The sequence below is a fragment of the Mytilus galloprovincialis genome, chromosome 12 (genome assembly GCF_965363235.1).
Source record: "Mytilus galloprovincialis chromosome 12, xbMytGall1.hap1.1, whole genome shotgun sequence".
Taxonomy (NCBI): domain Eukaryota; kingdom Metazoa; phylum Mollusca; class Bivalvia; order Mytilida; family Mytilidae; genus Mytilus; species Mytilus galloprovincialis.
In genome coordinates this window covers 76033893-76058213 of record NC_134849.1, presented here as the reverse complement: position 1 = coordinate 76058213, position 24321 = coordinate 76033893, and the positions used below count along the sequence as shown (strand labels likewise).

General features: G+C 31.7%; 1 protein-coding gene across 1 annotated transcript; it reads left to right on the top strand.

Moving 5' to 3' along the window:
* The first annotated feature begins 270 nt into the window (after positions 1-270).
* On the top strand, positions 271-16079 carry LOC143054865 (putative inhibitor of apoptosis). The gene is made up of 4 exons (XM_076227942.1): positions 271-433; positions 5348-6757; positions 13691-14069; positions 15603-16079. The coding sequence occupies exons 2-4, from the start codon at positions 5792-5794 to the stop codon at positions 15797-15799; spliced, it is 1542 nt and encodes a 513-aa protein (XP_076084057.1). The 5' UTR covers positions 271-433; positions 5348-5791; the 3' UTR covers positions 15800-16079.
* Positions 16080-24321: the final 8242 nt, after the last annotated feature.

Below are 24321 nucleotides of genomic sequence, written 5' to 3'. Positions count from 1 at the left end.
ATGGATGTCAAAATTAAATGATTTATGTCCGTTTAACAAGCATTTAACTTTGTAAATTTGAAAATTTTCAACAAGTAAACCATGTCATGTAAATCCCTAGGTTATTTATAGATATGTTTAACTATTTGATGAATGTATTTTTAGAGTTAAAAATAATCTAAAGATTGTATATCACTTGTCTTTTTTTAATAAATTATTGGTAATTTCCAGATTTCTACGTATATAACAGAAATAAAGTACTAAAAGAGGTGTAAAGTGGTGGAACGTGGATCTTATAAGATTTTGAAAGCATGTTAAGATATACGAACGCATATGCTTTAACGTAGTGCTTGTTTATTTCGATGGCATAGCATCAGTATTTCGGATATCTATGCACACTTTAAAAATGGATTATTTTCTGAACTTGGAAAATGTGTATGTCGGATATATCCAGGTAATTTTCACATTAAAACAATGAATGCTTTAGTCTTGAAACTATTGCATTGTAATTTTGATGTGGTTTAAAAAAAAAAAGATTTTATTTACATATTTATTTGCATATTTTTTTTATCACCTTGAAAAATGAATAGGGAACATATGGAGGAATTAAGATGTAGATATAATTATATCAATTACATGTTTTAATTTAGATAAGTGGTTATGTCGCACGGCACATAATGTATCATTGTATTTTGGGAAAAGAGGAATGGGTTGCTAAAGTTGCACTAGCTGTCAAATTCCTGTTCATCGATTTCACTCAAATTCTCATATTTTATTTATAACTATGTAAAACATCTATGCAAGCAATTGAAAGTCGTAAATAAACAGTTAATAGGTCGTCCGCCTGATAACACGTAGCTTCGTTGCGTATGTATTTTAGTCTGAACTATCTACTCTTACTTATTAACTATCAATTTGACACCGGAACACCTATGATGACCATACAAGCGATATAAACATAAGTATAGATATAAAAAGATTAAGCAACTCGCGCAATTAGAGTTTTTATGGTCTGTTTAGTTTCATATTATAGACGAAAAGTATTTGTTGATCCTCGTTTTTACCTGTATAATTTTTTTTTTATGGTGGAACGAATTAGTCAATTAAATGATTTACCTTTGTTTAACTTTTGATGTACATTATTTCCCTTTAAATAACTTTACACGGACAATGCATGTGTTATCCATCTCTAGCAATAGGATTAAATTGAATTGAATACGGATTCAATGAGGCCGAATTTTTCATTTGCAAGCGAAAAATTCATAGTCAATGTTTCTTAGCTTATTTTGAATCATACTGGCTGTTAAAATCGAATAAATATTTTACTGTTTCTCTTTCATTAAATAATGAACCAAACACATCATACTTTAGATTTTTAGATATCTGGTAGCTATATATCTCATGATCTTGATTTGTACGCATTCCTACGATTTATTTACAATATTCAGGTTGATGCATCGTATCTAACAATAATGAGAAAGTTTCTTGAAGAACACTGTTTTTTTGCAAATTTAAAGTATATGTCTGTTTTGAAATTAACATGTTTTTGATTCCAATTACAATGAACAAAAAGATTACCTGGTGGATATTCGTTAGTTTCTAAAGATAATTTTTTTTGAATTATAAAAGTATTATTACCATCTTCAAATAAAAAAGTTTGTTATCAACAAAGTAACTGTGTTCTCATAGTGCACTTTTGGTTTACATGTACTGTTTACTTGTGTTTTTTTTCATGTTGACATAATTCTGCAGATTACGGAAAACGTTGATATGATTGGACGAGAGGACTTCCGGTAGTTGATCTTGACGTTGGTTTTATTTTTCGATATACGACGTTGACCATAATTCTTTTTGTAAACTATGTAAACAAGGTGACAGCGATTATAACACAGATGTTATCAAAACTTATTTTCACTGCATGTTAATTGTTAAATTGAATAATAAACACAAAAACATTCGTTTGAATGAACATGAGAGTTTATGAAGTTAATTTTTTGTCAGATAGCAAATTTCATTTAGTACATATATTTTGCGTTAACCAACATATATATTCATGCGCCAGGCCTATTAAATGACATAATTTCATTTACGTGTGAAAGGGGTAACGAGTGTGGACAAATATATTCCCGATCTCCAATTTTAGAGAAGTATCAGGATTTAACGCGTATTTGACAGAATTTATTGGTGTATAAACTGGACTAACACACTCAAAAACATATCAGGACTTTTATTTGTTTCTCCAGATCCAATCCTATCTTTTGTACATGCGCAAGTGAAGCGATTAATTAGGAAAGTACCTTAGGAGTAAGAAAATGTTTCATCAGCTTCGTATTTTATTTTGTATTTAAACTTGATTCTAACGTCGACGTCACTATTGAGTCTTTTTGCATGTGAAACGCGGGCCCGGTGTGCAAACATTACTAATGGTATCTGGTATATTTGATAAATTCCTTTACATGATATTAAGAGAATCAAATGAGAAGCTGGTTGTCAATTTCAACATATCTTTAAATATTTTGTATGTGTTGTTCGTCTACGTACGCGTGAAAAAAAATATTTGAAAAATTACATAGGATACTTTTTTTTACAATTTCCATGCTAAAACAATTTCTGTAAAGTCGACATTACTATCAAAAATATTTTGGAATTTTTAGATACCTCAGACTCTGCAACAATTGACCTGTTTGCATTAAAGAAAGCCAAATATATTCTACTTTGTGAACTTCTGTATCAAACGCATCATAAGATTTGTACAAATACGAGCAACACGACAGGTGCCACAAGTGGATCAATTTCTATATACTCTTCAAGAGCATGTAAGATCACTCCGGTTCATTTTGCTCAGTCTTGATTTTTTAATTTTGTGTTTTGTATACTGTTTGTTTGTCCTTTTTGTCATCTGTTGCCATGACATTGCCAATTTGTGTTCGCATTTTATAAAGTGACGCGAAAAATTCATAGAAGGACTAGACATCCTAAAACGGTAGACACATATACCTACAAGGTAAATAAAAAAGGACCAGTCAATAAAAGCTGACAAAATCAGAACGAGTAGACGAAACGCGCGTCTGGCGTATTGAATTATAATTCTGATACTTTTGATAACTAAATACAATGTTAACTTAGTCATGTTATTGTTTGTTTTTAGATCAACTTATTCTTAAAGGTTATCAATTTAACAGTTATGAAATATCATAGTTTTTATCTTTTGTCCCCTTTATATACCCTCTCAATTTTATTAATTTCTTATTTAGTATCATTTGATTTGTTTTAAACAAATATGAATGACTTTTAAAATGATGAACAAGAGATAACTGTATTGTATCTGAAGCTTTGCAGACGTCAATCGGTAGTTTAATGTCGTAAATTGAGTTTACGCGGGGACGCATAGCTGATGCCAGTAAACGGGTATACGCGACATTTATGGATGTCCAAGCTTCATATACAAAAAAGTAATCTAAAATACAGTCTACACTCTTTATCACGAAATGAGTCGGACCAAAGAATTATTTCGAGATACACGTAGTTCGACTCAAACGAAAACCGGAAGTTTGACAGACCAAGTGACACAACTCTTGCTTAGCTTGGTAATGCTAAAATAAATCCGGATTAATATGGGAAGGGGATCGATATTCTGGTATCAGATCGATGTTTTTTTTGGAATTTTGGATCCCTAATGCTCTTCAATTTTGTACTTGTTTGGCTTTATAAATATTTTGATATGAGCGTAACTGATGAGTCTTATGTAGACGAAATGCGAGTCAGGCGTACTAAATTATAATCCTGGTACTTTTGATAACTATTTCAGTATTATAATAAAATTATTTTTACTTATTCAAATGTTTCAGTTACAATTTTTCCTATGGCCTTTATTTCAGAGATTAATTTCCAATCGATCTTAGAGTTATTTAGGTCGTTCAAAGTTGACAAAATTGGTTATTTTCGATACAAGAGATTTTAGAAAATATAGATTTATCTCTATTTTGTTTCATCTCACTTTTTCTTTTCAAAAGAAAATACAACAAGATAAAAGACGCCGATTGAGTAGATTTTAGGGAACTATCAACGGAAGTCTTAATCCTCACTTTATACACACCCAACCGCATTGGTGTAAATCACTATTAATTGTTTTGTATACCTTGTTATGGACATAAACAATGTATCACTAATCATTTATGAAAATTCTATAAAAGATAATCTCAGGTAAACACTCGTGGAAATAATATGTCATAAATCAATTACAGTGGTCAGTGTATTGTCAGGTTAACTTTTCAATCCATTTAAATCCCGCTGGTCATGTTTTGACATATTTGTATTAGTTCGAGATAAATAATGAATTTTGAATGGTTTTGTTAACCTTGGGACTGTGAATTTAGTTTGACTCAATCGAAATTTCGACTCATCCAATTTTGACTCATCAGGAGTCGAAATACATACATTTATATGGAAAATGTTCGGAACCACGTGAAAACTACGACTCATCCGAAATTTAGAGTCAATCGAGTTCGAGACATGTATAATGTAAAATAAACAAATCATTCAAGTTAAGTCATATATTCATTGTAAAATTGTCATCAAACAAAAATTCTGTGAAATGATGTTATCGTCTTCGGCACCATACACAGTTAAAGTCATAGGAATGCTTCCGACATCAAACTAAGAGACGTTTTATTGCTTCTTATCTGGCTGAAGATTTCGAGGCATTCCAGAATTCATAATGTCGGCTATTATAGTTAAAAACAAGGAGACGGAAAATTAAGGCTTATTATCATTCATTCAAAACCATAGATACACAATAGATATCAGAATCGCAGTTCAAAATCCAGTGGAAACTTAAAATTTGTATTTGTCAAGGTCCTGCTTTTACAGACTGTTTATGCAATATCTTTAAGTTGAAAAACATGGTTATTTATTAATTATTTATCAGTGACTGTAAACTAAGATTAGTCTTTCACTAACATCAAGATCTCTTAAATTTTAAAATCTTATCAAATGTTTGGTTTTTAATGCTGCGAAATCAATTTGGCCTTTCGATTGATTTAATTTGAAAGTAACTGATGTATATTTTGTATAATAAATATTTGCTGTGCGAATTTAAAAAAACAGTCTGGTTTTAATGATGAGTTTTGATTAGAATGAGGGAATATATCTTATTTGTTACACTATTTAACTCCACAATTACATTGTGGAAAATTATTATATAGATAGAGGAAGATGTGGTTTGAGTACCAATTAGACAAATCTCCATCCGAGTCACAATTAATAAATTAAACCATTATAGGTCCATGTACGGTCATCAACACTAATCATTGGCTCACATATGTGCTGATTATATTTAAAAAAATAATTTCAGTGTTTTCCTTTACAGCAATCATCGAAGCCGTCATGGAAGGCCGCTGCAGGTATAGCGTTTACAGACATTGTTATAGTAAATATTCTGCGCAGTGTTTACCAAAGAGATTAACAGTGTAGAAATGTAAATTATCTTACAATACACACGATAAAAAACCTCGTCACAGGACTATGACTGAGTTTTGTGCAATAAACAAAGAAATATATATTTACAAAAATGAACCGAGTAGAAAGCCAGAAGTGTCTGTTTTCAAACAGATAATTTAAAAAAAAAAGATAGCTTTTGTACGATTTGTATTCAATGCTGGTACGTCTGTTCTTATGTTAGAATTATTATAATATCAACTGAAGAAAGACATCAAAGCATTTTGACAAACAAAACATTATAGACACAACTGATGTTTTTGGTGATCTATTGAGATTCTTTACCTCTCTAGAAATATTGATCAGACTTGATAACATGGATAAGTACTTCAATTGCATTGCAAAAAGTCGAATAACTAATGACTCGATGTCAGCTGAAATGCTACGACTATTTTCACTACGAAATTTTCCTCGAAGTATAAACATAAGTATGGTTCGTCTCGCCGGAGCTGGATTTTATTCTACGGGGAATTCTACTGAAACTAAATGTTTTCTATGTGAAGTAGTTTACCGTGACTGGATTTCCGGTGATAATCCTATGCATATTCATAGGCAAATATCTCCTACATGTGACCTCGTTGTGAATGGTAACAGGCAGAACACTATTACAGAGGAATTGCAAAATGTAAGAAGACAGGAGCGATTGGAAGTTATTCCATCTAATCTCAATGTTCTATCATCAAGACATGAAACGTTGCACTTAAATGAAAATATTTGTTTATCAAAAGTTTTAACCAGCGGACAGAAACAGGATGATGTAACTGATATTACATCTTCTGCTAGACATTTTCATCATCATAATATTGTGGAAGATCAACCTACTGTCGTATCGCCTCAATGGTCTCAAAGCAATGCTAGTAATACTTATAGTGATAAAAATCCCACCAGTAACTGTAAAAACGATTCACAAAATATTGGTATAACGAATAATTCTACAGCGTGCAATTATGAAAGAGGTTCTAGTAATAATCAGCGGGATATTGGTATTCAAAACCAAATTCCAAGATACGTGAGCTATGCTCCCCTTCAAATGCGAATAAGTTCATTTGAAGGATGGCCAGGATATTTAAACCAAACACCACGTGAGATGGCATTAGCTGGTTTCCTGTTTGCTGGGTACCATGACTACACTAGATGCTTCCACTGTGGCGGAGGACTCAGAAACTGGGATGCAGGTGATGACCCATGTGTTGAGCATGCTCGCTGGTTCCCGCAATGTGGCTTCCTGAAACAAAACAAGGGAGAGAGCTTCATACAAGCTGTTTTGAAAAAGCATTACATGGTATTCTTATTTTGAAATGTTATATTTAATGTGCACATAAAGACAATGTCTGTTTCAAATGAATTATAAATTGTGCATATGAATAATTAAGTGATTTTGTGAGGGTTTATAAATTGAGCCAAATTCATGATTTTTATAAAACAACATACTGGTTTAACAAACACATTATTTGCTTAATCCAACTGATCTGTGCAACAGGTTTTGCTACCGTTTTATTTTAAGAATTTTAAAATATATTTTGGGACTGTAATGATATTTGTTCCAATTTCTCGTCGCTTTCTGAATCAGGTATATGTATATTTAATTATCACATATTTTGTACTGATATGTACGTTTTTGCATGGCCAATAATAGCCGGAAGTCAAGGTTGGTTATCAGCCCTCGGGCCGATATCGATATCAGCCCTCAAAATCCATATCAAGCCCCTGAGTTTTACTTCCGGTAACCTGTCAATCAAAGACTATTTGTAAACAAGTTGAACACAATGAAAAGAAATTGAGAAAGTTACGAATCTGCTGTAGAAGAAAAAAGTAGAAATCAACAGTGAAAATCACAAAAGTGTTCGTAAAACTTTGACGTCATAAAGAATTTCGAAAATATATGAAGCCACACTGGAATGAGTAGCCATATAGGATTCTTCTTAAGCATCTTAACATATATTTGCAATTCTTTGAATTAATATATTTATTGTTCTGAATTATAACTGAAAATTTTCACTAAACGTTGTTAACCTACTGTGATACGTACTATTTTTTAACTCACAGTGATACATTTTTAATTTTTTTTCGTTAAATATTTTTTTGATTTTTGAAGAAATATCAAACATATTAATTTGGTGTAAGCTATTTGTTTTTTGTCTTGCTTAAAAATATGTGATAAATAGATTATTACATGTCATTTTTCATATGGTCCATGGTATCAGCCCACGACCCATATCAAGCCCTCGGGCTAAAGCCCTCTGGCTTGATATGGGAGTCTAGGGCTGATACCAGGGCCATATGGAAAATGCCATGTAATAATCTATAAATATATACTAGTCATATTTAAAACGTTTCCTTTGCTAATCTTTTCTGCATCGGGAAAAAGGGCATTTTTTTCAACTGATTTTCCTGTTTAATTTCAAACAAGTCGTGAACCCCTCATTTTAAATGACATAAGGTTTGATAAAAGATACCAGAGGGACATTCAATCTAATAAATCGAAAATAAACTGACAACATCATGGCTAAAAATTAAAAGACAAACAGACAAACAATAGTACACAAGACACAACATAGAAAACTAAAAAATAAGCAACACGAACCCCACCAAAAACTAGGGGTTATCTCAGGAATCGTTTGAAAATAATTTGTACCATTTTTTTAAAATTAGATAAATTACAGCAGAAAATGACAATATTCTTCTATCATCACGAACCTTTTATGAAATACAACTATTTTTAAAGAATTGTTATACATATTTAGAGCATATTTATATTTGAAAAATTTTCAAAATGTTTTTACAAAAAAACCGACTAGTTTTTATAATTAGGTGTATCCATCCAAAGGGTAGAAAAGGAAAAAAGGGAAAAAAAGGATTTGTTTTTTTTGATAAATGTCTCAAAATCGAACAAATTTATTTTTTAACATAGCACATGCATTTTTATTTTTTATTACATATATGAATTGGCTAAATATAAAAAAATGCGTAAATGAATTACCTTTTGCCCTAAACAGTCATATTAATCACTAGTATATTTATTAATGTTATTAGGCTAGTGACATTCAGACCTTAAAAATATTTTTAATGCACCTATCTAACACACAGCTTTATTATAAATCATTCGAAAGGAAAACATGTATACATTCTGTTTTATTGGTCGTAAAAATGAAATATGATGTATTTTTTTTAAATTGGGATCAAAGGTCATTCGTAAAAAATTGAAAGAAAATCACTTTTGTAGTATCATTGTCTTATTTAAAACAGCTAGAAATATAGTTAATTCAAATTTTACTTTACACGTTACTATGCTATCGTATCTTTGAATCTTAATGGCACATCGTTTATGATTTGGCGAAAGTTGATGTCATTTTGACGTTTTTAATCTGCTATAGTTAAAATAATACTTTCTACAAAAAAGACATATAATAATAAATATTTGACCTGTAATGTGTTAGTATGAACTATAATTGATGGTGTACCATCTAAAAAAAAATAAAAAAGATATGATGAAATATTTGTATATACGTTGAAAGGGGTAAAAGGGAAAGAAAACAACGAAATAAAAAGAGTAAAAAGTAGACGTCTTTGTCACATCAACAGTGACAATAGTCTCCTGTTTGTAAACAGCCTACAAGCCGTGTTAAGATCGGAAATCACTATCTAAGATGTTTAATACAATCACAAGCAAAGTTAAAGAGAATATATGCCCTTTTTAAGTCTGTCCGTCTATCAGTCCCCACTTGTTTGCGGCCCGTGTCGATTTAAATCAGGTAACTTATAAAATTGAGAATGGAAATGGGGAATGTATCAAAGAGACAACAATCCGACCATAGAAAAAAACAACAGCAGAAGGTCACCAACAGGTCTTCCATGTAACGAGAAATTCCCGCAACCGGAGGCGTCCTTCAGCTGACCCCTAAACAAATATACACTAGTTCAGTGATAATGAACGCCATACTAATTTCCAAATTGTACACAAGAAACTGAAATTTAAATTAAAATAATACAAGACTAACAAAGATCAGAGGCTCCTGACTTAGGACAGGCGCAAAAATGCGCGGGGTTAAACATGTTTATGAGATCTTAACCCTTCCCCTATACCTCTAGCCAATGTAGAAAAAAGTAAACGCATAGCAAAACGTACCTTTAAAATTTAATTAAAGAGAAGTCCGAGTCTGATGTCAGAAGATGTAATGTAACCAAAGAAAATAAACAAAATGAATTGTTATACATGTATACAGATATACAGTTCATCCAAAACCCAATTATTTCAAATATAAAATGCATTGCTTTTAACTATAGAACTGATGTTAAACGCACTTAGTGCAGAGATGTTTTATGGGATGGCACGTGGTTCTTCTTAAATTAAATCAGTTCATTGTGACATTGCCATTGACATTTTAGTCGTCAAGATTTTAAACATTGTTTGATTCGTGCTTGTCTGGTTCGTGTCCGGTCGATATCTCTTGAACCGTTGAACCTGGGTTTTCCAAACTAAGTACATGTATGCATATACATCATATAATAGGGGTTGGCCATAAACTAAAATCAGGTCACTGTGATATTGTGATATTCAATCATAATAGAATCTTGCCCGCGAATATATAGCTGCAAAACTGAGTTTTATCAAACTTCAGATACAGAAGTCGGTTTCACAAAAAACTTTAAGACAAGATTAATCCTTAGTAAACTGAACTATTCATGACTAACGACCAGCTTTAGTCGTAAGATTTGTCGTGAAACTGACCAAAATGCAAAATAAGAATGCGGCGATTACAAGCTAAAGTTAGGTTTCACGGTGATCTTTATTTTGACAATTGGGATTATATACTTTACAAACACTTTAATTTCTTAACGTATTTTTTTTTTATATCCACTGCTTTTATTTTCACTCACATTTGTGCAGTCGAAAGGTTTGCAGTTAAAAATGCAAGCATTAATTTCCTACCAGGATTCAAAGTTATGATATATATAGATATTTATCAACTAATATCAATTTGCGGGATTTAGTTGAGCTAAACTTATATATAGTTTGGTTTGTCATTCTGGAGGAGTTATTTTGAATAATCTGTTTCTTTAAAAGAAACGAAATAAATCTAATTTATTACAAATAATGCAATTTTCAATTTTGTGATTTTTAACAATATAAGAGAGTAGAAATTTATATTTTAAAACTGAACCTGTGAAATTTTTGCTTTACTGGAATAATTCCTGATTCTTCGCTGTTACTGACACAATTCTGTGTAACAGAGGGTTACAATGATTTCAGTACAGACACAAGTTTCCTAATGCTATATGCTTGTATTTGGTTTTCATGTTATATTTGTTATTCTCGTGGTGTTTTGTCTGATGATTGGTCAGTTTCTGTGTGTGTTGCGTTTCGGTGTTGTGTCGTTGTTCTCCTCTTATATTTAATGCGTTTCGCTCGGTTTTGGTTTGTTACCCCGATTTTGTTTTTTGTCCATGGATTTATGAGTTTTGAACAGCGGTATACTACTGTTGCCTTTATTTTTCCTTCACAAGAACAAATTTATCAAATCCTGACGAAGTGACCCTCTATAAGACTGTAGGGGGTTCATGACGCGTTAATGGTGACGTCATCTATCAATTTTGTTGTGTTACATTGTTTATTTTGTTTTATCAAAACGCAGCAGAAAAGTCCAGTGTGCTATAAATTTGTTGTACGAATAACAACTGACACCCTACGGATCCATAGAGGGTGAATAAAATCCATTGGGCATTCAGTCTCCGGCCTCACACCCTATGAATTTTATTAACCCTCTATGGATTCGTAGGGGATCAGTAGCGAACCATATAACTTATATTTTATCATCCGTACTCATACTTGAGTAAACCAAGGAGGTTATATCTAATAAAACCTCCTTGGGTAAACCTTCTGGCATATTTGTTTGTTATGACGCCATGTCTTTGTATGATAGCTTTCAGAACATGTAGTTTGAATGATGATGCACTTGGTGTTAGGCGTGACACGATGGCATTTTTTTGTGGTTAGAAGTCTTATATCTAGCTTGCTTAAACCGTCTTAATTATACTTAGACATACTTATTTTTGGTTTCGGACACTTTAGAGTTTTCTTGCAGCACCGATCTACGTGTCAATATGAATCTGTTTAATCTGTGATAGACCCGCCATCTATTGATGAATTCGAAAGCGTTAAAGAGAGTTTTCTTAGGAACAAAGATAGTTAACGAGCTGTTATAACCTGTAAGAGCATTAACTGCTGGTAAAGATACATATATATTTAATAAAAAAAAATATACATTCACAATAAACATGGTACATCGCCAACCATTATTCCCACTGATTATAGAACGCGTAAACACCACACTGATGTTCCATGTCTAGAATACAACGAAATGTCAGCGTTGACCCTCTAAAAATACTCCTCTTAAATTGATAATCCGTATTAAGAGTAAGAAGCCTTAAGATATCATATTATAAGCCCGGTACCTTTGATAAGTATGATTATAAGGACACTATGATCTCTGTATACCAGTTTTTTTTTTAGGTAAACAACTATAGCTTATCATATGGCCTAAAACAAGAAGCAATAGCCAACACTATATAATAAGCTATAAAGGTTCTAAAACAATTTCAATTATATACCTAAAAGCTTGATCCATGCTCAAAACTACAAACAAAAGCAAAAAGCATAAAAAGCATCTAACGACAACCGTAATGAATAACAAATCAATTTGAATGATATCAGGCATTTGATCGATTGTTTACGTTAGACACGCGTTTCGTCTACTTAAGACTCATCAGTGACAATCGAACCAAGTAAAACTTCGAAGAATATTATTTAAAAATCACGTAATCCTATGTAAATACGGCTTCGTTAATAATAGGCCTGAGGTAGAACATTTATTGTATTTCAAATATCAACGAAGAATTCAAAAATTGTCAACTGAATGAATAGATATCCCTATATATTAAAGTATTTACATAATGTCAACATGTAGGCTCTTGACGTTGCCCTAGCGCATAAACTATGCTTCCTCTAAAATACTAACCAAATTTGCACCAGCAATAAGTCTACTAAGCGATAGTTAAAACGGTAGGAAATTTAAAGGTGGACATATCTCACGTTCAAGTTCATGAGGAATATATCAGATTTGACACATTTTTTGCGTACTTTTAGTTGGAAAACTAAAATGTGCATTGCTCATATTGAGAAAGAAGCATTTTTCAATAGTTATTTATAATCTCTCCCTTTTGTAAGTGCAAATTTACTAAGAAAAAACGATGACATTCAGCTTTTATGATCCTTTAATTTTGTTTATACTTTTTACATATTTGTACCTAAAAAAATGCCTACATGGTTATTCATACTCTTTTTCGAAGCGTTTAGGTCCGTTAACTTGAGGGAAATTAATAGAGAAATCGATTTTGGAAATTTGATTGAAAAGAAGGAGTGTGTAAAAGGGTAAAAAATCCAGAATAGTACAGTGATAAAGATATATATTAAACAAGTAATGAACTTTTGAATAATACGAACATCATTAATTTGGGTTTTAAGCCAAAGATATCTTAGAAATGAAAAACAATTTGAAAATTAGCATGATTTTTACAAAAGAATAATTTTTATTCGCAAACATTACTTCTGATATTTTTAAAAAATATTTTTGATATAGTGACATGTTTAACGTACATTATGTTTGCATTGTTACAACAGAAAATTAAGCTTCATGTAAATTTTTCAAACTTCAAAAGTGTTGGTCATTTTTCAATTTGGAATTATTTTTCGATTTTAATTTAATTTTTAACCAAAAATGCACCGTACAATTTTTTTACGACAAACCAAGCAAGGAAGTTCAGGTATATACTATAACTTATACAAAGTTCAGCTGTGTGTTAGGTGGGTGCATTAAAGTCACTAACTAAGCGTCATTTTTGAAAATGTTACTTGCCTATATCTTCATGCATATTTTCCTACAGTGCAATTTTCATTTTTGGCGCAGTAATTCAAATCCTTTTATAAACTGTATATATCTTATACAAAAACTGGTTTTATTGGTTTGGTTATTCCCAGGCATAGATTACCTTAGCCGTATTTGGCACAACGATTTGGAAATTTTGGACCCGCAATGCTCTTCAACTTTGATCTTACAAAATATTTTGATGTGAGCGTCACTGATAAGTCCTATGTAGACGAAACGCGCGCCTGGCGTTCACTTTTTGTACATTTGATAACTATTTTATGGCTTTTCAGGATCAAAGAGGTAACGAAAACAGCACCTACAGTCCTAAAAACCACCAAGAAGATCGAACTGTCACATCTAATAGGAATACAACCATGGCTTCCACTTCTGTGGTCGGTTTGGACAAGAGTAAACTATGCACACCAAATTCCCAAACACGAGAACAATCAAATAGCAGAAATTCATCATCGGGTATGCAACCAGTTACTAATGATAGTTCCACTGTTGCTTCTAGGGTGAATACTACTTATAATTCTGTTTCCACAACAAATATAGAACACACAGAACGAAGGATATTGCAAACTATTGCAGCTAGAACTGTTTTAGAGATGGGATTTACCAGCCATCAAGTAATGGATGCTGTAAATGAAATTCAGAGACTCAACTCAGGTAAATGATGATTGAAATGTAAGGAATCAAAGTATTTGAATAACTATGAAAATTTCAAATTGACTGTTTACAAATTTTTGAATTTTTGAAATATTAAGGCTTTTCTACTTCAGGTTAGCTTAGCTGTATTTGGCAAAACTTTTAGGAATTATGGTCCTCAATGCTCTTCAACTTCGTACTTCATTTAGCCTGTTTAACTTTTTAGAATTCGAGCGTCACTGACGAGTCTGTTGTAGACGAACAGGCGTATATACTAAATTTAGTCCTGGTATCTATGATGAGTTTATTGAATGGTATGATTAAATGCCATGTATAAGTGTTTTGTTTTCCAGAAGAACAATTACTAACATCAAAAATTCCGCCTTGTTACTCTGACTCGAGTTAAAGATCACCAATAATGGTTTATCATATATTTTGCGGACGTGAATGGGCATTGTTTGTGTTTTGATTCATTAAAATAAATGAACTTTATTTTTTTTAATAAAAAAAACATAACTCAATTAAATATATTTGAAATTAAGGTTATTGATAAAAAACCAATTTGTGAAAGTTCCGTAATCAAATGTCCAAAATCATTTTCCAGTTAAAGGATTCTCAGATGTTTCAGCAACAGATATAATGAATGTTCTCCTCAGAGAGGACAACAACCAAATAACAGAAGTTTTGAATGTTCCAGAAACTAGCGCAACAGGAGGCATAGGTGGCGCTTCTTTTGATGATAAGAATGTAAAAATACTAAAGCAATAAACGTAGTACAAGCATCAACAACAAGTGATTACTGCTTATAACTCATGAAAAACTTTATGCATGATTGTTTTACTGAAATCATATTTTATGTCATTTTTAACACATTTATCACCTCATAATCAGAATTCCTTTGACAAACAATTGTGCTCTTTTGCCTTGATTTCTATCATTCATTTGGCCCTCGAATGGGTGTAGTTTGTGCTTTAATAAAGAATTAACTACCATATATTAGACCAACAGTATTTTTCCGAAGTAAAACACAAGGTAAGAAATCAAATCAGGATATTGCATGAACCTAAAAAAGGAGCAAGGAATATTGCGTCGACAGGATTTACGTTATCTGTTCTGCATACACCATCCGGTATCATAGTCCACACTAAGATAAATGTCATCATCAGAAAATATGTGGCACGGTATTGGTACAGATAAGGACTACTTTAAGACCAAACACTGCAAATACCGAACGTTGCTGCTATCAATTTGAAACAAAGACATAATCTATAACAACATTTTCCATGTGTATACTACCGAAAGAATTTAAAAGAAAGCTATAAATTAGTAATTTGATTTGATTTCACACTTGGATATATAAATGACCTAATTTCACTGATAACGCAAAAATTTGTATCAAATATAATTGCAACTAACCGGATATGTTTTTTTCATATCGTGACAAAATTCCAGAAATGACAATGAATATGAAGATTGATAGACATTTCGAATTTTGTAACTTTATTTTATATTCTCACTACTTAATTGATTGTATCCTCTTTACTTTTTATTCAGACACTCATTTGGTTTTAGAAGAAAACCGACAGCTACAAGAACAAAGACAGTGTAAAGTTTGTAGAGAGTTTGACTCTACTGTCGCTTTCTTACCATGCGGACATATCGTATGTTGTACAGATTGTGCTCCGGCAATGCGTAAATGCCCCGTATGTAAAACGTATGTTAAAGGTACTGTGAAGACATTCCTGGCATAAATGCCTGAAAATACGGATTATGACGATTGATGTGATGTAAAGTTTGAAAACTGTGTTGATATCACGTCACCTATATACATACTCATTAGATACTCATCAGACTGCAAATGTTTTTCCTTCGTATATACTTGAAGTAAAAGTGTATAAATGTCGTCATTTGGGTTGTCGTGATCGTCCAAAGACATTTGGTTTCTAGTCAATAACTTGAGTAAAAGTATATAGATATCTATGAAATAAACAACAAGGGTCCATACAACAAAAGAAAGGTTGCTATTGATATAAGGGGTAATGGCTCAAAATGTTGAAGTCGAAAGGGACGTTTTTTGTAATCAGTTACAACATGTACAAAGATGCCCAAAATTAACAAAAAAGGTATTACAGTAGTTGTCGTTTGTTTATGTAAAATAAACATGTTTCTCGTTTCTCGTTTTTCGTTTTTTTTTATATAGATTAGACCGTTGGTTTTCCCGTTTGAATGGTTTTACACTAGTAATTTTGGGGCCCTATATAGCTTGTTGTTCAGTGTGAGCCAAGGCTCAACGTTGAAGTCCGTACATTGACCTATAATGGTTTTCTTTTTTTTTAATTGTTATTTGGATGGAGAGTTGTCTCATTGGCATTCGCACCACATCTTCCTATATTTAATTATCAGTTGTGTTTGTGAAATATGAAGGGAACCCCTCCTTTTAACCTTAATAAGTATAGTTTCGTTCTTATAAAAGTATGGCGATGTCGTATTTTGCACAACTTTTTGGTATTTTGGGTCTTCAATGCTCTTCAAATTTGTATTTGTTTGGCTTTATGACTATTTTGATATGAGCGTCACTGATGAGTCTTATGTAGGCGAAACGCGCGTCTGGCGTACTAAATTATAATCCTGGTACCCTTGAGAACTATTATGTAATAAAAAAAAAATCAAAAAAAAAAAATCATAAACTATTTTTCCTATTTGAGATGTTGAGACTCCTCTGTTTATGAATTTACCATCGATTGTAATGATATATTTATCGGCATCTAGCCAGTAATATACCCCAAAAAAAAAAATTAAACCCGATTGCATTTTGTTTATTTTTCTATAGTCAAACACATTTCTTCCGAGTAAATTATATCAAAACATCCAAAACTGTCAAAACATGCCGGTTGTAAACTCTGTAACTCTCAATATATTAATAAAGATTGTAGAAACACTAAGATATTAAATTCTATTTCATAAAGACTGTAGATAAACACTAAGATATCAAATTCTATTCCATAAGATCTGTAAAATATCATATGGTCTAACAACGAATCGTAGCTATCAACATGGGCAATCCAAACTGATACTGTTACAACAATATATGCTATCATAGTAAACACCACAATAGTAATAAACAGTCCAAAAACGGTCTCCCTTGTTAAATACACAGACAGTTATAAAGGTAGCAATTTAAAATAGTAATCCATATGTTATACGGATTAATAAAGCCTGTCTCTTTTTGAGCTCACCTGGCCCTGAAATTTTCAGACGTTGTTTGGTTGATGCCACCAAATTAGTAATTTTAATGAAAATTTTGCAATTTTTGGTTATTATCTTGTATTTTATTATGGATAGAGATAAACTGGAAACAGCAATAATGTTCAGCAAAGTAAGATCTACAAAAAAGTCAACCAGACCAAAATTGTCAGTTGACCCCTTAAGGGGATATTGCCCTTTATAGCAAATTTTTAACCATTTTTACAAAAAAAATAGTATTCTTTTTAAAAGAATCTTTTCTTCTGAATCTACTGGGTTAATTTTAACCAAACTTGGCCACAATCATCGTTTGGGTATCTAGTTTAAAAATTGTGTGGCGTGACCTGGTCAACCAACCAAGATGGCCGCCATGGCTAAAAATAGAACAGAGGGATATAATGTAGATTTTGGCTTATAACTCTAAAACCATAGCATTTAGAGCATATCTGACATCGGATTAAATTGTTTATCAGATCAAAATATATCTACTCTGAAAGTTTCAGGCAAATCAGAAAACCCCTTGTTTGGTTTCTGCCGCCAAACTAGTAATTTTAAATAAAATTTTGCAGTTTTGGCTTATTATCTTGAATATTATTATAGATAGATATAAACTATACACAGCAATAATGTTCAGCAAAGAAAATCTACAATTAAGTCAAACATGACCAAAATTTTTAAATGACCCGTTTAGGAGTTATTGCCTTTAATAGTAAATTTTTAACAATTTTCATATTTTTTTGTAAATTTTTAGAAAATGTTTTCCACTGTAATTGTAAGCCAAAGTTCATTATAAATATAGATAATTGTAGCAACAATAATGTCCAGTAAAGTAAGATCTACAAACACATCACCATCACCAAAACACAATTTGTGGTGAGCGACACAGGCTCTTCAGAGCCTCTAGTTCTTGTATCACTAGGACCCTGAATGTCTGAGACTTCACCATTCCCACCACATGACACATTTTCAATGACAGCTAAAAAAAATGAACACCCAATGTATAAATAAAAGTCAATCATTTGTAGCTTGCTTATTCATCTGATCTAACTGAATGTTTCAGAAGTATATAACGATTGGCAAATGATGATCCACTATTGTATTGATTTAAAGTGTACTTGGCATTACTATCATCATATCAAAGTAGAGGAATATAAAGCCTTTTGTTCAGTGTAGACAATACATATGATTGAGTAAATTATAATTATTTGATTAAGTCGATGGAGACTACTGTGGATATATTTTATTTTCAATGGTATCCATTTTCGTGGATAGAGAAAAAAAAGACTTTTGGTTGTATACGTAAATTCGTGGATCGCTGATTACAACAACAAAAAATTCAGATACATCATTCGTGAATTTCTTTTTGATTTTTAAGAGATCATACAACCTCCTTGGTTTGATCCATAATAAAACAAACAAAAAGAAGGAATTCATTGAAAAGTTTTGAATTGTCAAAATTCTTGCTTGGTCATTCCAGGTTAAAGTGTTCATTGAAAACTTCTATTACAATAATGGACAGAGACAACTGATTATTTGTTTGTTTTACAATTTATAAACAATTATCGGAATTATATAATACATTCAAAACTTTATGATTGAAAGCTCATGTCCCTAATCACGATATAATAAACAGTCATATAAGTAAAAGGTGTGAAAGTAAATGTTGCTGTCATAAACAATATCATATAAGGGCAATATCCCCGTACTTTATCCTATTGATTTTTAATCACTAGTAAACCAAACTATGACACGGTAATTAACAACTTGCAGTAATTTTCCATGAACAGTTTTAATCAATTTTTCAAAGAGTAAATAATCACTGATATTCGACATATTCAGTGTTGATTTAATTAAATTCTTGTATCTTCTTTCAATAAAAAAATGCGTGTTATGTTACAATTTGTATCGCTAGTCAACACTATACTAGAGCTGCATAACATTTTGGGAAATAAATATCCGACCTCATACACATTTCTAATGATTATTCTTCGCTGAATTCTTAAGTTCGTGGTTCACTGTGACCCACGAAACGCACGAAAATTGACATACCACGAATAAAAATGAATCCACAGTAAGCATTTTGTTTTGTAAATACAATATACTTTATAGCGTAGACTGTAATAATGATTGTTGCATTCATCAAATGATCTTGAAAGAATAAAGTCAAAAAATAAACATTTTGTACTGTCAACTTTACAATATTCAATAAGATTCCAAGATAAAAAATAGCCCTAATCTAAATAAAAGGCAATTAACCAGGTCAGTATTTTGTAACCATTCCTTTCAAATCATAGTTGTATAACAAACCCAAACTATAACATAGTTGGGTTGGAAAAAAATATTTATGATTTATTAAAGAAGAGAAAAGAAAGATACCAGAGGGACAGTCAAACTCATAAATCGAAAATTAACGACACAACTCCATGGATAAAAATGACAGAAGACAAACAGACACACAATAGAACACATGACACAACAACAAAACCCCAAAAAATAAGAAACACGAACCCCACCAAAAACTAGGGGTGATCTCATGAAGAGTAAGCAGATCCTACTCCATATGTGGCACCCGTTGTGCTGTTTATGTGATAAATAATCCGGTAAATAGTCTAATTCGGTAGGTCACATACATAAAAGGGAAGGGGATTGTAGTTACGACGTAAGGAACATATCCAATATCGTTTGTGAAACGGATAAAGGTCGGCTGGCTTCTTGAGTTGGATTACTGTAATCATTGAGCGCAAAGCATGTGAACAGTCAATATTCTTCCATGTCAGAGGGCGTTCTGGTGGTGAAATTCATACATTGTAGAAACCAGTTTTTTTGTCGTGTTGCTATAATACAGAGACACGTGACACAGTGTGTAGCACATAACTTTCATTCTTCTACAACTACACAATCAAGACATACAACTTCCTTTCTTACACTGACATTGCACAAAAAAATTGTATTTCACTCAATGATATATTAAGGGCATACGATACAGTTACAGGAGAGGTGATGACGTTGCTAACGTAAAATGTTATTTTCGGGACGTCAAACTACAACATATCGGGAATAGGTGCATTTTTCGACTGATTTTTATCATTCACACTGATTTAATTTGAAAACGAGTGCATGAACCCCTATTTTTTAAAACGGCAATTTGTTTCATTTTGCAAGGAGATTTATGTGACTCAAATGTCATAATGTAAATAGCGCAATTTTTTTTAGTTTTGATAAACATGCAGAAACAAATGACGTTTTTTCCTCTTTTCATGAATATTTGATAAATTTGAGTTATTTTTGAATAAAAATTGCATACATTTTAATGATACTAATAAAATACAGAAATTACTGATTATTTAACATAAACAAAAATTGTGTTCATCTTTTAAAACCAAAAAAAGTAATGTCTTTCTTTCGAAAAAGAAAATACAGCCACAAATCTAAATTTGAGCAAATATACAAAATTTCGACCTCATTTTACTTAAAAAGTAGCCCATGAAGGTATATTGTTTTATTACATATTTGATTTAATCAGGTAAAAATAGCCTACATGCAAATTTTCATCAACTTGTAAATTCAGGTTCAAAACTGTATCGTATGCCCTTAAGTAATATCTCTCTTACATTTGTATCACTCAAGTGGACTTAAGATATATTTTAAGTTGCATATGCACCATTTTGAAACAGGTTTCTTTTCAAGTATTCCATTATTTGTCGAACGTTAGTTATTATATCGCCGCCATGTTCATTAACATTTATCATCACGCCTATTTTGTTTCTCCAAATGACAGGGCCTCTATCAATGGACGAAATTATGATGAAAACATTATCACTTTTCGTGCACGCTTGGTGCTGATAAAGCCTTACTAGTATTGACAGGGGGAATATCACCACAAGAAAGCGGCCTCTGGCAAGGAAGTATACCAGTAGATGTCATGATTATACTTGCTTCATCTGCCGTGCTAGCATTACGTAATCCCAAAACCATTGTTTCTGTTTCTAAATTAAGCACAACCTTACACAAATTTCAACCTTAACAATTTTTCGTCCAGTTGTTAAATTGCTTGCATTTGCATTTTTTTTTTACTAAGGCTTTTCGACCTCAGGCATAGATGACCTTAGCTGTATTTGGCAAAACTTTAAGAAGTTTTGGTCCTTAAAAATTGTACTTTATTTGGCTTTGTTAACACTTTTTTATTCGAGCCTCAATGATGAGTCTTTTGTAAATGAAACTTGTGTTGGCGTTAATATAAAATTTCTATTCTGGTATCTTATTTATGACGAGTTTATTAACATGTCATAGTGCATACTCTTTTTGTGTACTAATAAAATTGAGAATGGAAATGGGGAATATGTCAAAGAGACAACAACCGACCATAGAAAAGACAACAGCAGAAGGTCATCAACAGGTCGTCAATGTAGCGAGAAATTCCCACACCAGGAGGCGTCCTTTAGCTAGCCCCTAAACAAATATATACTAGTTCAGTGATAATGAACGCCATACTAAACTCCAAATTGTACACAAGAAACTTAGTCAGTATGCAGCAATAAAATGAATGACGACAAAGATTAGATTTAATTGTATCAAAAATACAATTAGACAATATTCTATCATTCAATACACCACATTATGTATGCATGTGCCTGTCCCCAGTCAGGAGCCTGTAATTCATTGATTGTCGTTTGTTTATGTGTTTTATATTTTTTCGTTAAACAAAATTCATGAATTCGTCCGATTGTTTTCTCGTTTAATTGTTCTACAATGTCATTTCTATGTCTTATAGGTGACTATGCGGTATTGGCTTTGCTGATTGTTGAAGGCCATACGGTGATCCATATTCGTTAATTTCTGTGTCAGTTGGTCTCTTCTGGAGAGTTGTCTCATTGACATTTATACTACATCCTCTTGTTTTGTAAGTAAAGAGTCATTATTCTTCTGCAAACTAAAGAGACATTCCAAGAAGCTGTTATATCAAAGGGAAACCTTTTCATAGAAATTACAATAATTATTATTGTCCTACCATTCCTGTAAGTTTATAGAAAATATGGAGCATGTGTTATCTTAAGTCATTCCAAAATCAAGTTTTTACAGAGATTCACGTTGAAATCTAAATTTCTTGTTAGATTATCCAAAGTATGATAGTGTTTACCGTTAAAAAAAGTCATAAAAAACCTTTTTAATCGGAAAAATCTCGACCTGAGTCAATTAAGAAGAGCACATCCTTAAAGGTTTGTTAATTTGTCCATAATTGTTCTTGCTTCAACCAATACCTTTATTTAAATATTCTGTGTCAGTTTTACATTTCGACCTCCTTCTCAGCAATTATATTGACCATTGTTGACGGTCAATCGTTACACAAAGTTTCTATTTAATGAATTCTGAGATTGTATTTTATCGACAACCAAGCCAAATCGTGATTTATATCCATAAATTGTTAATACGATAATTCATGGTATTCTCGTATTATATATATATATATATATATATATATATATATATATATATATATATATATATATATATATATATATATATATATTTCACGGCCACAAAAATAGGACGTTACATTGTTTTTTTTTATCTTTTTAATAAAAGTAAGAAAAGTACCGTACATCTTCGTATGACTAACTGATAAAGATAACAAACAATTAATGAAAATTAAAATACCTAAAAACGGCTGCATCGTTAAACCCCTTTTTAACTAAATGTGTGTCATATGTTCCTCGTCATTTATGTCATAGACATATTAGCCAAATGTTTATGTTAAACTATTGTTAAAATAAAACTTCACTGAATCAAGATGGCGGGAAATTCCATTCTATTATGGTTGTGTCCTGTTATCTTTTTGAACTTGATCGCCTTCTATGCTGATAGGCGATATTACGGTATTCCAATGGTTATTCGCAATGTCATAGATGACTTTCAAATGCTAAAACGATGTTCATTTGTCCATGGGTTTGCACATCTGTGATTTGTTCAATAATACAAAACACTTACAAAGTTCACCTAACAATCTCCTTTAATTACATTCTGAGGCGTACAAAATGGCTTGAAAAGTCTGAGTTGAAATTTGACGCCGGAAGAGAACATGTAACGTCGTTCTGGAATATGCAAAAGGCTAGTTAAGCCTAGGTATGGGCTTCGCTCATTTTGAAGTCTGTACGGTTACCTAAAGTTGTTCATTTCTGTATAATTTTGATCTCTTCTGGATTGTTTGTCTCAATTGCAATCATACCACACCTTCTTTTTTTTTTTATAGTTCAACATTTCGCAGATTTTCTTATTTAACATATTTAGAGTGTTGACCGTAAGAGAAAAGATTTAACAACTTGTTAAAATTGAATATCGCTTGATATCAACTCTTGTTTATTAATTTGAATACTAGTAATTAACTCGACGAAGGCTCGTTTTTATTATATTTCTATCAAATAACTCGAGTTTATATTAAATAATGACTGTCTTTTGATGAGGTTAATTTGTGGCGTTATTGAGTTTGAAAATACACAACAGACTGCATTTCTACAATAATCTGTTATTTGCTATATTAAATATTCTACTGAAACAAAACTTAACAGTATGACGATATATAATGCGATTAGAATTTCAACTATAACAATAACATATATGTTATACACAAATTGATAAATATTTACAAACATATTAAATAATTCAGATACTATCATCACCTTTTTTTAGTCATATATAACGAAAATCAAATAAACAATTGCTACAATAGGTGAAAGCAGAACACCTAAAAACAGTTTTGTTGCAATAAATGCGTTTCTATCTAAGTCCTTGTTTAACTTTATCAAGTCATAACAATTTCTTCCAAGTATGATGATATTTATAACTATATCTAAACAACCAAGCACAGTTATAGCGGTTGTAAACTCTGTTATTTCCCAGTTTGATAAAACAAGACTGTAAAAGAAAACCAGCACATCAAATTCGATTTCAAATATTCTATACAATATCATACAGTACAATACGTCCGCATCTTTATCAACATACACAAAACCAACCCACATTACTACTTCAATAG